The sequence below is a fragment of the Rhinopithecus bieti genome, unplaced genomic scaffold (assembly GCF_001698545.2).
Source record: "Rhinopithecus bieti isolate Rb0 unplaced genomic scaffold, ASM169854v2 scaffold_947, whole genome shotgun sequence".
Lineage (NCBI taxonomy): Eukaryota > Metazoa > Chordata > Mammalia > Primates > Cercopithecidae > Rhinopithecus > Rhinopithecus bieti.
This window is the reverse complement of record NW_016803664.1, coordinates 6,193,970-6,208,317: the sequence shown is the minus strand read 5'-3', so window position 1 is coordinate 6,208,317 and position 14,348 is coordinate 6,193,970. Positions and strand designations below refer to the sequence as shown.

Below are 14,348 nucleotides of genomic sequence, written 5' to 3'. Positions count from 1 at the left end.
TTTTTTTTTTGAGACGGAGTTACGCTGTTGTTGATCAGGCTGGAGTGCAATGGTGTGATCTTGGCTCACTGCAACCTCCACCTCCAGGATTCAAGTGATTCTACTGCCTCAGCCTCCCGAGTAGCTGGGATTACAGGCATGTACCACCATCCCTGGCTAATTCTGGTATTTTTAGTATAGACAGGATTTCACCATGTTGGCCAGGCTGCTCTCGAGCTCCTGACCTCAGGTGATCCACCTGCCTCAGCCTCCCAAAGTGCTGGGATTAGGGTGTGAGCCACTGTGCCCGGCCCCTAAACTTGTATTTTTAAAACTTTTATTAAACTTTGAAAAGTGGAAATAGCAACAGTTTGAAGAATCACTGTTAATTTAATGTCAATATGGTATATTATTTAGCAAATAAAATCTGAGTCCAACATTATGACACAATATAAGAGAAGAGCTCTGAAAGGTCATCTCGTCCACTTCACTTTAATATTTATATGCGTAGTTTCACTTGGTTCCTCATTTTTATGTTTTTTAAAATTAAATACAGGTTATCAAGAAAGTATAAATGAAAGGTAATTGTTTATTACTAGAGAAGAGAAAAATGTATACAAGATAGTCTAAATTCTTTCTCCACATGCACTACTTTTGGAATAAAGTTCCAAATACCAACTTTGAAGATATTTACAAGGATAAATTTTTCTTAACAAGTGACCAATTACTGTGTTGTGGACATTTTTTCATAGAATTCATATACTATAAACTAAATATATTCTTATAGTTTACAGGAAGCTTACAGCAATTATGTATTAACAGAGAAGATGGTATTATATTTTACTGCAAAATATTATAAAAGTGATACAATTTTGTGGCTCTTAAATGTTTAATTACTTGATTTCAACAGGACAATGAAAAAAAAAATCATCAAGACAGGCCTGGCTTTAAGATTTTTTGTATTCAATTCGTTCTACTTTCACATCATCTCCAATTAGCTGATACACATAGGTGACCACTGTGGAAGCCTGGATATCCATCAACACAAATGATGGAATAATGTTTCTAGAAGAAAAAATAAATAATGTCAGTGTTTTGTAGCACAAAGCAGCAGCACTATAAATTTCAATTTAAGATGACTATTTGGATTCAAAGAGAAATCTGTTACATGTCACATGAACAGTTACCAAAAGATTGCCAAAATGGCTAGATTTATTTAAATGGTCACATGTGGCCGGGCACGGTGGCTCACGTCTGTAACCCCAGCACATTGGGAGGCTGAGGTGGGCGGATCACCTGAGGTCAGGAGTTCGAGATCAGCCTGGCTAACATGGTAAAACCCCGTCTCTACTAAAAATACAAGAATTAGCTAGGCATGGTTGTGGGTACCTATAATCCTGGCTACTTGGGAGACTGAGGCACGAGAATCACTTGCACCTGGGAGACAGAGGTTGCAGTGAGCCAAGATTGTACCACTACACTCCAGCCTAGGTGACAGAGCAAGACTGTGTCTCAAAAAAAAAAAAAGAGGTTGGGGCACATTTTTATGTATGTATGTATGTATGTATGTATGTATGTATGTATGTATGAGTCTCGTTCTGTCACCCTGGCTGGAGTACAGAGCCTTAAACGTGGCTCACTGCAGTCTCAACCTCCTGGGCTCAAGGGATCATCTCATCTCAGCCTCCTGTGTAGGTGGGATCACAGGCATGCACCACCACACCCAGCTAATTTTTAAATTTTTTTTGTAGAGACAGGGTCTCAAATTCCTGGGCTCAAGCAACCCGGCCTGGCCTCCCAAAGTGCTGGTATTATAGGCATAAGCCACTGTGCCCAGCCACATTTCTTTTATGAAATGTCACACATGCAATTATTCTACTAAAGTCCCCAAATTCTGTACTACTCACGTTTCCAAGGCATTATATGCCCCAGTGGCAGAACCTGGATTAATGTAGAATTTATTTTCATGCTCAAATGCTTCAAATTTGTGTGTGTGTCCCGAGATAAGAATGTCCACATCAAACTGCCTCTGCAACAGGGCTAAGCTGGCCATATCTCCCCATGGAATAACTTGATGTCCATGGATCAGACCAATTTTGAACTGTCCAACAGTCACAACTTTCTGTTCTGGATAATTCAGATTCTAATATAAGAAAGAGACATAAGAAAATACGTATTTTAGAGATACTGATGTTTAAAAAAAATCAGTTTGCTTAAATATTCAATCTCATGTGGATGTTTTGATGTAGTACCCGACAACACACACATTTATACATTTTTTTGTTTTGAGACGGAGTCTTGCTATGTTGCCCAGGCTGGAGTGCAGTGGTACCCTCTCAGCTCACTAGGTAACCTCCGCCTACCAGGTTCAAGCAATTCTCCTGCCTCCGCCTCTCAAGTGGCTGGGATTACAGGCACTCGCCACCATGCCCGCCCAATCTTTTTGTATTTTTAGTAGAGACAGAGTCTCACCATGTTGGCTAGGCTGGTTTCAAACTCTTAACCTCAAGTGATCCACCTGCCTTGGCTTCCCAAAGCGCTAGAATTACAGGCTTGAGCCACTGTGCCTGGCCCACATTTATAAATATTTTGTTTCTTCTCAGTTTCTAAGGCTGCAACTATATTTAAAATATAACTTACTCAATATAAACTGGAATTTATCATGCAATCCCTTTGTGTTTATTCCTATAGAATATGGGTTCTTTTGTGCATGCTGTAAATAATTATTCACCCCAAACTTGTGATTTTCCTTTACATAAGGCATGTAAGTTAGGGTATGTTCAAATTATGGCTTAATATAGCCTTAATACTTTCATAGATGGCTTAAAATAATGAGAGTTAACACTTATATAGTACTTAGTATGAGCCAGGCACTACTGTAGAAGTTTTACAAATATCAGCTTAATTAATACAAGCGATCCTAGGTTATATTATGATCCCCAGTTTATGGATGATGAAACAGGCACAGAGAGGTTGTTTGTCCTTTCATCTCCCCATTTTTCACCTCCATGCCACCTTTAGTTTATCCAAACTCTTTTTAAAACACAATAAAAGACACTACGCCCTTCAGTTTGGTTTAAAGAACCCCATTAAATAACACAAACCAACATTAATTTATGAAAAGCGTATATTCCCAGAAATACAATATGTGTGTGTGTGTATGTGTGTGTGTGTATATATATATATATATATATATATATATATACTTTTTTTTGAGATGGAGTCTTGCTCTGTCGGCCCAGGCTGGGAGTGCAGTGGCGCCATCTCAGCTCACTGCAAGCTCCGCCCTCCCGGGTTTCAACAACCATTCTTCTGCCTCAGCCTCCGCCGAGTTAGCTGGGACTGTGGCGTCCGCCACCAAATGCCTGGCTAACTTTTTTTTGGATTTTTAGTAGAGAAGGGTTTCACCGTGTTTAGCCAAGGATGGTCTTTGATCTCCTGACCTTCATGATTCGCCCACCTAGGCCCTCTCCAAAGTGTTGGATTACAGGCGTGAGCCACCGTACCCGGCCCAGAACTCCTTACTTTTTTTCTTTAAAGTCAAGTTTATTGAGGCATAATTCACACAAAGTAAAATCTTACTTTTCCATGTGTAATGATGGGTTTTGACAAATGCACATGGCTGTGTAAGCCCTGCTACACTAAAGATACAGAGCAGCTCTATCACTCCTTCAAAACTCCCTCATGCCCTATAAAGTCAACCTTTGAGAAAGGAAGCCACAGGAGGGTTGCTAGCAGAGAAGTAATGTGATCTTACTTCACTTAAAAAGGATCAAGCTGGTTGCTAGTTGGAGAATAAACTCGTTGGAGAAGGAGCAAGAGTAGAATCAGGAAGTTGGAATACAAGAAAATGATACAGTGGCTTGGAATAAAGTTAGTAGAGGTAGTGGCAGTGAAAAGTTCATAAGAAAAACTTTATAAACTTGGCCGAGTGTGGTGGCTCACACCTGTAATCCCAGCACTTTGGGAGGCTGAGGCGGGAGGATCACCTGAGGTCACAAGTTCGAGACCAGCCTTGCCAACACGGCAAAACCCCGTCTCTACTAAAAATAAGAAAAAAATAGCTGGGTGTGGTGGTGTGCGCCTGTAGTCTCAGCTACTTGGGAGGTTAGGCAGGAGAATCGCTTGAACCTGAGAGGCAGAGGTTGCAGTGAGCCAAGATCATGCCACTGCATTCGAGCCTGGGCGACAGAGTAAGACTCCATCTCAAAAAAAACAAAAACAAAAAAAACTTTATAAACTAAATGACAGCAAAAAACAGTTACAAAGCCACTGTTATTCAGTATCTAGTTAGTTAGAATAAGTAATGTTTACTAGGTGATCTAAATCAGTGATTTCAAACAGGGAGGGGCATGATGTATATGTATAGTAATTTTACATTTGGAAAAGAAAAAGGAAAAAAAAAAAAAAAAGACCTTACCAGTTGAGAAACCCTGGTCTAAAGATAAAGCTCATGTAAGTAAGAATCAAGAAAGGGAGATATTTTAGAAGGGAAAGGGAAATACATCACCTCATCGAAGTCTCCTCTCACAATATGAACATCACCAGCCAGAGTCTTGAGATAGTCATAACTCTCTTTGGTGCAAAGGTTTCCTGTGCAGAGAATGTGCTGAATTTTTCCTGGCACCAGGAGTTTTTTGAATTTAGCTGGCAAACTGTTGCACCGGTGTGGGATGTGCAGATCTCCTAATACCAACACCAACTTTAAAGTGTCAAGGGGAGATAAAGCGTAATGTTAAACATAACGTCAAAACAAAATAGTCTCCTCCTGTAAGACCCTTTTTAAGTCTCTAAGAGATCCCGAATCCCAGAAATTATTCATAGAGTTCCTATCATGACTATTTATTTAATATCAGAAGCTGAATCTATAGGTATTTTTCTTCAGGTCATCAGCTTTGGGATAGGTTTCATCATTGATTGTATCATGACAATTTAAACAGACATACTTATGGTAATGTACTTTGTTCTAAATCAATCTTATTTTGGTTGTAAACAGTTGTGTATATAAAATACAGGTAATCATTCTATTTACCAAGAGTGAAATCAAGCATTCTAAAGTGATTCATTTAGAGACCTATAAATACACTGAATTTTAAAAATTACAAAATGTAAAGTACACTACTGGGCCCTACAGAATTTGGCATTTTTAAAGACTGATACGGTAATTCATATTTCTGCAGTTGTAACATGAAATGATATATTAATCCCAGAAACATTAAAAGAAATTGTTAATAGAGAAAAATTCTGTAATTTATCTGTACTAGACTGACAACTATTTGCAAGCATAGTAGCCAAAATTTGGCATTTTTGTTACTTCAAACTATTAGGTACACGTTACAGAGATACACAAACAGCCTATGTTTCAGTTTCACTGAGTAAATGTGTGCTTCTGAATTATAATCTTTGATATCTTCACTTTCCTTATTAGAAGTCATACTTTTATGGTCTGGATTAAATTGCTCATATACCCTCGGTATAGTTCCCCAACGTAAAAAAAAAAAATTTTTTTTCACAATCCTTCATGTATATTAGAGCATTAAAACAAAAAAGAGATCAGCTAAACAAGTGATAAATTTAGCATAAAGTGGTTTAGAGCTGCAACACAGATGACAAAAGGAAATTTTGCTTTTAAATATACAAGAATATAAACCCCAATCCTGTAAAATTTTAATTTAAAAATTTCAAGATTTCAGAAACATTAATTTAGTCATTTAACAGAATACTGTTAGAAAGATCATTTAAAAATAGTATCTGTCTGGCTGAGTGCGGTGGCTCACGCCTGTAATCCCAGCACTTTGGGAGGCCAAGGCGGGCAGAATACTTGAGGTCAGGAGGTCGAGACCAGTCTGGCCAACATGGTAAAACCCTGTCTTTACTAAAAAGAAAAATACAAAAGTTAGCCAGGCGTGGTGGCAGGCACCTGTAATCCCAGCTAATTGGGAGGTTGAGGCAGAAGAAATGGTTGAACTCAGAAGGCGGAGGTTGCAGTGAGCTGAGATGGTGCCACTGGCACTCCAGCCTGGGCAACAGCGTCAGACTCTGTCTCAAAACAAACATACAAACAAAAAAATAGTATCTGTCCTCCAAAGGACAACAGAATCAATTTCTGTTTTTTTTCTTTTAGACGGAATTTTGCTCTTGTCGCCCAGGCTAGAGTGCAATGGTGCAATCTCAGCTCACTGCCACTCTGCCTCCGGGGTTCACGCAATTCTCCTGCTTCAGCCTCCTGTGTAGCTAGGATTACAAGCACTCGCCACCACGCCCAGCTAATTTTTGTATTTTTAGTAGAGACAGGGTTTCACCACCTGACCTCAGGTGATCCACCCGCCCTAGCCTCCCAAAGTGCTAGGATTATAGGCGTGAGCCATTGCACCTGGCCCAACAGAATCAATTTCTTCACGATGATCAGTATAAGCACCTTCATTCTATACAAAATGTTTTCCTTTACAGATATTCCATGCATAAATGTACATACCCTTTAACTGCTTTTAAAGGCATGAGTATTCTTTAATATTAAGAAAACATTAAATAGCTAATAGGATAAAACAGTTTTGCCACTGCAGACTTTGTAAATGAAAATTAATTTAAAAAACCCAAAATGTGTGAAATTAAAATGATTACCAAAAGAAGCTCGATTCATCTTGCAACAAAAATTAAAATTTTGCAAAGAAAAGGAATTGTTATCAGGACACAGAGTTATCAACACATAGTTTGTAATCTCAAAGTAACACAAGGTTATGAAATTAGCACACTTTAAATTGTTAAATAAGATTCTTCTTTATAAAGACTAGTTTCAGCAGGTATTTGTTCTATGACCTATATTAATTATTTCAATGCAGATCTCAGTAGACAAAACATCTGTAAAACTAAAAACCACTATGAAGTTTCCACCCTCACTGATAAGCAATATACAAGTAGATATAGAACAATCGTCATTTTAGAGGGGGATTCCTTCTGATATGGACTGAAGTACATAGTTAGTATGGGAATCTCGCTTTGAGAAAAAGGTAAAAATAATAGATTTCTATATTTAAAAGAAGAAGAAGAAGAAGAAGAACCACAACAACCCCAAACTCATAAAAGGGTATATGTCTACAACAGGCTGAAATGTTTGGTACTAATAATGAATGAGCTGTTTAATCTGAATGTACCAGAAAGAACATTAGTAAGACATGGTACTTTATAATGATTGATGACCTAATTCTATAAAGTACTGTGGATTATCCCCAAGACTCAAGACTATTAGCAGTCTAAAGATGTAACTGTATGAATGACCACACAATGATTTCAAATTAGTAGAGATCCTTTCTAGGACAGAATCCTCTGGTTTCCTGCTGATGACAAAGTTGCGGGGAAATAGTGTTAAATAACACATGTCATACTTTGAAACATGTTCCTGCCCAAATTCCACACGTTGACAAATCGGGATAGACAGAGAGAGTCCTTTAAGAAAGCAAAAGATCCTGGAAATGGCAGTCTTATAACCAACCCAATAAAAGCATGGGAATTCGGTTACTTCCTTTCAACAGACCTTAAAAGGGTGAGAAATCCAGTCAGTAAACAGCCACCCAACCACCATGGTTAGTAGGAGCTAAGTGAAGAAACTTACTCTGTGCCCAGCCTTAGTGGAATGAAGAAGTTGATTGCAGACAGGGGGGATGAAAAAAAAAAAGGGTGAAACATGACCAATGTTAAAAGAAAGCAACAAAAAGAAATCAAAAAAAGGAGAACAAAAAACCCATACCAAATGAGCAAACAATTGTTAATGATTTCTGAGTGTTATGAAAGAAAATGTTAAAAATCAGCTGTGCTCAAAACAATACCAAAAGAAACGTTTGCTTTATTTTGAACATGACACACACACTTTTAATAAATTTGTCTTGTCAATTTCTTCTATTTTTCTTAATCTTGTTCTGTACATTGACTTCCATCTCTGTTTTCCATTCTGTTTAGATTTTTATAAGGTTTTATAAAATAATGAATTTAGATTTCTACAAGACATTGTGGAAAATTTATCATCAGTAATAGCTTAAAGGCTAACATTTTCTGGATTCTTAGGGTCTAATTGTTCAAGTATACGGATTTTAATTATCTTACATTCAAAATTCTAGTAGCTGGAAAATTATGCTGCAGCTAGGTGATCTTTTGTAGCTGATGCAACACAGCATCATGAATACATTATCAAGTGATGAACAAATCAACTAAAGGTGAAGACAAAATAATAAAAACAAACATATTCATCCAGGTAAAACTGGACCTTTCCCACACCTGAATTTGCTGCCCACAGACTCTGGACACTGTACTGAGTGTTGAACGTCTGCATCCTTTGCCAAATAAAATGCTTTTAATCATTAAAGAACTGGCTAATGCTAAATTTTTCCCGGTTCTATTTCATACGAAAAATGATGTTCCAGTACAACTACCCTAAATAAGAGGGTTCACCTTTCAAACAACTTAAGAAACATTAATATTTTGAAACCATGGCAAGTAATTATGTCTTCTCCCATGGATAGGTGTCTCGAAATTACTGTAAACTGGATTACTTTAAATTGAAGTCTATTTAGAAGCAAAAATTAAAAGCGAGATTAAAGATTTTAAAGACGCATGCACCATAAATCTTTGGCTGCCACGTCTGTAAGTCCCCTCTTGAAAAGGCTGTTTGTCATGCAATAGTAATAATCTTAAAAATGCATGGTTTCTTTGGTTTCCTTGTAAAAATAAAAATGCAATAAATGTCTATCAGAGGTAGACGTCCCTTTACAGCCAACCTCCATCAACATAAATATGAAGATAATCACAGCTCCATTTTAAACAACTGACTTTTTAAGAGTCAAAGGCACCTTTGAAAATATTACAGGCCGGGCGCGGTGGCTCACGCCTGTAACTCAGCACTTTGGGAGGCCGAGGAGGGCGGATCGCCTGAGGTCGGGAGTTAGAGACCAGCCTGACCAACATGGTGAAACCCCATCTCTACTAAAAATACAAAAATTTAGCCGGGCGTGGTGGGGGGGGGGGGCCGTAATCTCAGCTACTCGGGAGACTGAGGTAGGAGCTGAGGCTTTAACCTGGGCGGCAGAGGTTGCAGTGAGCCGAGATCGCGGCACTGCACTCCAGCCTGGGCGACAGAGCGAGACTCCATCTCAAAAAGAAAGAAGGAAAATACGATTACAGCTATGAGCCCTCTCTAGCAGAGGCCCCCAATTTTTATGTAGGAAGGTCTGAGGGGCACCAACCTACTGGGGGTGAAGGGGTGATTGCTTGAAGGTGGCTGGAGACTAGGCAAGTCTCCAACACCGGCATTCTCCCCAGAAAAATGTGTATATTCATAAAAATTTCCTAACAATTTCAAGGAGTTCACACATCATTAAGGAATCCTACCCTAAAGGAGCGTAGCAACCCGTGGAAAGAAGTAGTTCCAGCAATTGCAAGCACCAAATCCCGCCCTCTGAGCGCACACCTGTTCATTTCAATGGTAGCTGGATGTTATTTCCGGGGCGAAGAGGGTCGTTTATTCCCTTTCCCTAGATGGGAAACTTAAACGGGTACGAAATGCTGCTCGCTACTTCCCGTTCTGCATCCGAGACGCCAGCTTCCACCGCTACACCCCAACCAGCGGGAGGTGCTTTTTGCGGGAAAGGAGTAGGAAACGTCTGGAAACAGAGGAGGACCTTGTCCCTATCCCCGGAACACTCGAGGTATAGAACGAAAGGCCTTCCCTGGCTCGGGAGTGCGGGTCTCGTGACAGGTCGGGCAGCTTAGATGGGCCTTTTTACCCCTTGGATGGCCTCTGGCCCCTTAGGGCCTGGATACGAGACCTAGGCCAGCCGCACCCAGAGGTGGCCGCTCCCTTCTTTCCCTAGCCCTCTTCCTGGGCCCTTCTCAGACCAGCGCGTGGGCCCTGACGCCGAGGCCTCCGGGATTTCCCAATCCCTCCCCTGGGACTCCCCACGGCTCCCAACAACGCAGCACCCCAGCCGAGAGCCAGGCCTCTGTCGCCACAGCTGCAGCCCTCACCATCCTGTCACCGGGCTCCGCTCAGTCACCACCACTGCCGCCGCCCTCTTCCTCAGGCTTCTCGGCGACCCGCCTACTTAACCGCAACCAATGAGCGCAGAGGGCGACAGAAACTGCCGTACGGAGGCCCGCACGGGCCCTTCCCCGCTGTAAAGCAGTTTGGGAACTTGTGGAGGCGGGGTGGTAGAGTGCAGAGACAAGATCGCGAAGCTTCGAAAAGCGCGGGCAGCATCCGGGCACCTGGGCCGTCGAGCTGAGGCGCGCCTTCTGGGCCTGCTTTTTAAGGCGTATGGCAGCCATGCTGAAGTGCGTGATGAGCGGCAGTCAGGTGAAAGGTGGAGCGGCCTTTGTTGTCTTCCCATTTAGCAGAGAGAAAAGCAGACGTTAATAGGTCGTCCCTACCATCGTCTAATTTTTCCTCTTTGCCTTTATGCGCAAGGACTGAGGACGCACGCCCTGGCCACAGTCTCACCCACTTAAGGTCCTGTTAGCTTCTGAGGGGAGGATGAGGACCCATCTCGTGTTACTTAAAGGCAGATGTAATATGGCTGGTATCCGGGAAATGGAGTTGTACCATCGGGCCACAAACTCGGGAAGCTGAAGGCTGCATGGGGAGGAGTTGAGATAAAAAAATAATGCTTGGACAGTAAAAGTATTTTTTGTGCCAAGAGAAAAGCATTAACCAGTGTTTTTTTTTTCCCCCAGATTCTACCATTTTTTAAAAATGTATGACCTTGGAAAAGTCACTAAATCTCTTTGGGGCTCGGTCTCTAAAACCGAAACGGGGGTAATGAGCACCTTCATCACAGAGTTTGTTTGGAGTCAATGAAATGGAAATGCATGTAAAGAGCCCCGCAATAGATGGAATGTACAAGAACTATTAGTATTGTAAACGGCGCTTTCAAAATGGAAATTAGGCCGGGCACCGTGGCTCACGCCTGTAATCCCAACACTTTGGGAGGCCAAGGCGGGTGAATCACCTTAGGTCGGGAGTTCGAGACCATCCTGGCTAAGACGATGAAACCCCGTCTCTACTAAAAATACAAAAATTAGCCGGGTGAGGGGGTAGCTCCTGCAATCCCAGCTACTTGGAAGGCTGAGGCGAGAGGATCGATTGAGCCTGGGAGGTCGAGGCTGCCGTGAGTTGAACTCGCGCCACTGCACTCCAGCCTGGGTGTCAGAGTGAGACTCTGACTCAAACAAACAAAAAAAAACATTAACAGTGTCATACGGGATCAGACTAGTGTGTTTTCCCGCCCTAAATGTGTTTTGTGGTGGGGAAGTCTGGCTACCTTCAAACATCAGAGATGTATGTTGAATACCCCTAATTTCTCACTCATGACTTGTTGTGACTTTGATATCAAGCTATTAAAACCACTTCAGATTATCTTCTCCTTGCACTTTCACAGTTTTTGGGGGGGGTCAAATACATTTATCTAAATCAACTTGTAAAATATATTAGTATGGAAATTGGTTTGCCACAGTAGCTCCATGTAACACTGTAAACATATAGAAGGACGAATTTCGGTCAGTTTTATTTCACATACTACAAATTTATTGAGCCCTTTCTATGTGTCTGGCATTTTGCCAAGGGTATACTGTATAAAAGTAATGTAGCATTAGTCTATAAGATACTGCTCTTTCTGAATTTCTCCAGTCCTCTGAATGCTGAACTAGTCTTGTGATTTGTTTTTATTGTTAGAGGGAAAGAATATAAGCATCATCTTTCTTTTTCTCCATAGTATTTGGGAAAGCAGTTCAAGCTCTATCACGAATTAGTGACGAGCTCTGGCTAGACCCATCTAAAAAAGGTGTAAGTAAGAAAGTTAATAGATCACGTATTAAGGCAAGAGGAGATGTTTAAAGATCCCAGTCCAGATTGAATGTTAACTGGGAAATCCAGAAATTGTAATTATCCCTTTAACTGTTTATCTTTATTTTACATATCCCAATATACTTAGAGCATAGTAAAGTTGAAAATATGCGGATAAGGTTGATTGATTTAAACTGGAAGTCACAAACTGGTAGTCAAGAGACTACGGTCTGCAGGAATGTTTGTTGGCCTGTACCGTTTTTGTTTTTGTTTTTTTTAATTTGAAATAATTTCCAACATTTAAAAATTGAGGCCAGGTGCAGTGGCTCACGCCTGTAATCTCAGCACTTTGGGAGGTCGAGGTGGGTGGATCACCTGAGGTCAGGAGTTCGAGACTAGCCTAGCCCACATGGTGAAACACCGTCTCTACTAAAAATATAAAATTAGCCTGGCATGGTGGTGGGGACCTGTAATCCCAGATACTCAGGAGGCTGAGGTGGGAGAATTGCTTGAACCCAGCAGATGGAGGTTGCAGTGAGTGAACCGACATGGTGCCACTGCACTCCAGCCTGGGCAACAGAGTGAGACTGTGTCCCCTCCCCCCCAAAAAAATGAGAGTCCAATTTTTCCTGCTTCTCATGAAAATTCAGAAGACCTGACAGTTTTGGGACTGCATTCATTCCCAAATGAAAGTAGTTGGCTGAAACTGAATAATGGTTTCCTCCCTTAGACAAGGTATGAGACCACCAGTATGCTGTAACTCCCTTATGTATTGCCTTCTGCCATTTCACACATTAAGGTTAAGGCCCATGACTGGGTGTGGTAGTTCACAAATGTAATTCCAGCACTTTGGGAGGCTGAGATGGGAGGATCACTTGAGCCCAGGAGTTCGAGACCAGCCTGAGCAACAAAGCAAGACCTTACCTGTCTCTACAAAAAAGTTTTAAAAATTAGTCCGGTGAGGTGTTGTGTACCTGTAGTCCCAGCTACTTGGGAGGCTGAGAGGAGGGAGGATTGGTTGAGGCCAGGTGTTTGGAGGCTGCAATGAACTGCAGTGGTACCACTGCACTCCAGCCTGGCCAACAGGCTATTTTTTTTTTTTTTTTGAAAAAAAAGTAAAAAAATTAAAAGAAAGTTAAGGCCCCTGTAGGCATTTACTATTTTGTTTTCAACATGCAAACTTTTAGATTTAACACATATATGTATTCAATATAGCAGATATACATATATGTATACACCTATATATACATATGTAGATATATATATACGTATGTTACACCTATATATGTATATATAGGTGTGTAATGAAGAGACTTGTCCTGAATGCCATTTAAACTATCAAGTATATAATATAGGGTATGTTCTGTGTATATATAGGTGTACATGTGTGTATATATATGCAAATTCAATACAGACTGTATAGGGCAGTCCATAATTAACATCCCACGTTCTTATTTGAACACATTTAACTGTGATGTGATGGCTTCCCAAAGTGCTTGGATTACAGGTTCATGGGAGCCACCATGCCCAACCTCTCCTAAATAGTTTTTATCTTATTTTTCTAGCTTGCTCTAAGATGTGTGAATTCTTCTCGGTCAGCATACGGATGTGTCCTGTTCTCTCCTGTGTTTTTTCAACATTATCAATGGTCAGATTTAGTGAAAATGAGTGAAAATGAACTTGACACAACACTGAATTTAAAATGCAAATTAGGAATGAAGGTAAATATAAGTGGCCCTGATTTTCTCTTATTTTGTAGAAATATTCATTATATAGGACATAATCTGTATTCTATACTTAATAGTTTAAATGGCATTCAGGACAAATCTGTTCATTATTACTATTATTTTTGAGACAGAGTCTCACTTTTTTACCTAGGCTGGAGTGCAGTCTTGCAATCTTGGCTTGCTGCAACCTCCTCCTCCCAGTTTCAAGTGATTCTCGTGCCTCAGCCTCCCAAGTAGCTGGGATTATAGGCTTGCGCCACCATGCCACGCTAATTTTTGTATTTTTAATAGAGATGAGGGTTTTGCCATGTTGGCTAGGCTGGTCTTGAACTCCTGACCTCAAGTAATCTGCCCACCTCGGCCTCCCAAAGTGCTGGGATTACAGGCGTGAGCCACCACACCTGGCCAAGTCTGTTCATTTATGAATGCATATACTTTTGTTTTTAAAATGAATCAAAGGTGTTAAGTATGTGCTTAATATGTATATTTCTGTTACAGTCAATTTTGCCCATCTTTAGATGTCTGAATTCCCTTGAAAGAAATATAGAGAAGTGCAAAATATTCACCAGATCTGACAAATGCAAAGTAGTTATTCAATTCTTCTACAGACATGGTAGGTATAATTAAAAGTGGTTTAAAATACTGTGTTTTTTTCTCAATAGTTTTCATGTTTAGAACATTGATATTTCATGTCAAGACTTCTCATTACATTATTGCTTAGAGTGTGTGTAGTTAAGTGGTAGGGCAGTTTGAAGTATTATCCTTTTTTTTTTTTTTTTTGAGATGAGGTCTTGCTCAGTCGCTAAGGCTGGAGT

At 40.5% G+C, this 14,348-nt stretch overlaps 2 protein-coding genes across 14 annotated transcripts in view; one reads left to right on the top strand and one right to left on the bottom strand.

Moving 5' to 3' along the window:
* Positions 1 to 445: 445 nt before the first annotated feature.
* Positions 446 to 10,085, bottom strand: VPS29 (VPS29 retromer complex component). Of its 4 annotated transcripts, XM_017847698.1 has the most exons (5): positions 9,994 to 10,085; positions 7,589 to 7,600; positions 4,490 to 4,681; positions 1,887 to 2,122; positions 549 to 1,044 (listed from the first exon to the last, which is right to left on the bottom strand). In XM_017847698.1, exons 1-5 carry the CDS (start codon positions 9,994 to 9,996, stop codon positions 927 to 929), a joined length of 561 nt encoding a protein of 186 aa, XP_017703187.1. In that variant the 5' UTR covers positions 9,997 to 10,085; the 3' UTR covers positions 549 to 926. The 4 variants fall into 4 exon arrangements, with proteins under 4 accessions (XP_017703201.1, XP_017703206.1, XP_017703187.1 ...); XM_017847712.1 differs by lacking the exon at positions 1,887 to 2,122 and having other exon boundaries at positions 446 to 1,044; XM_017847706.1 differs by lacking the exon at positions 7,589 to 7,600.
* Positions 10,086 to 10,144: 59 nt separating this feature from the next.
* RAD9B (RAD9 checkpoint clamp component B) overlaps positions 10,145 to 14,348 on the top strand; it is a 36,324-nt gene continuing 32,120 nt past the window's right edge. For 3 of the 10 annotated variants that reach the window (XR_001880583.1, XM_017847627.1, XM_017847629.1), the window contains exons 1-4: positions 10,190 to 10,328; positions 11,736 to 11,806; positions 13,372 to 13,527; positions 14,032 to 14,146. Coding sequence is in view for 8 of the 10 variants with exons in the window: in XM_017847627.1 (XP_017703116.1) it covers positions 10,283 to 10,328; positions 11,736 to 11,806; positions 13,372 to 13,527; positions 14,032 to 14,146 (388 nt within the window). In the remaining 2 variants the exon portion in view is untranslated. Of the gene's footprint in view, positions 10,475 to 11,119; positions 11,133 to 11,735; positions 11,807 to 13,371; positions 13,528 to 14,031; positions 14,147 to 14,348 lie in introns of those variants that run through there. The other 7 variants (XM_017847663.1, XM_017847621.1, XM_017847653.1 and 4 more) reach the window with 7 other exon arrangements.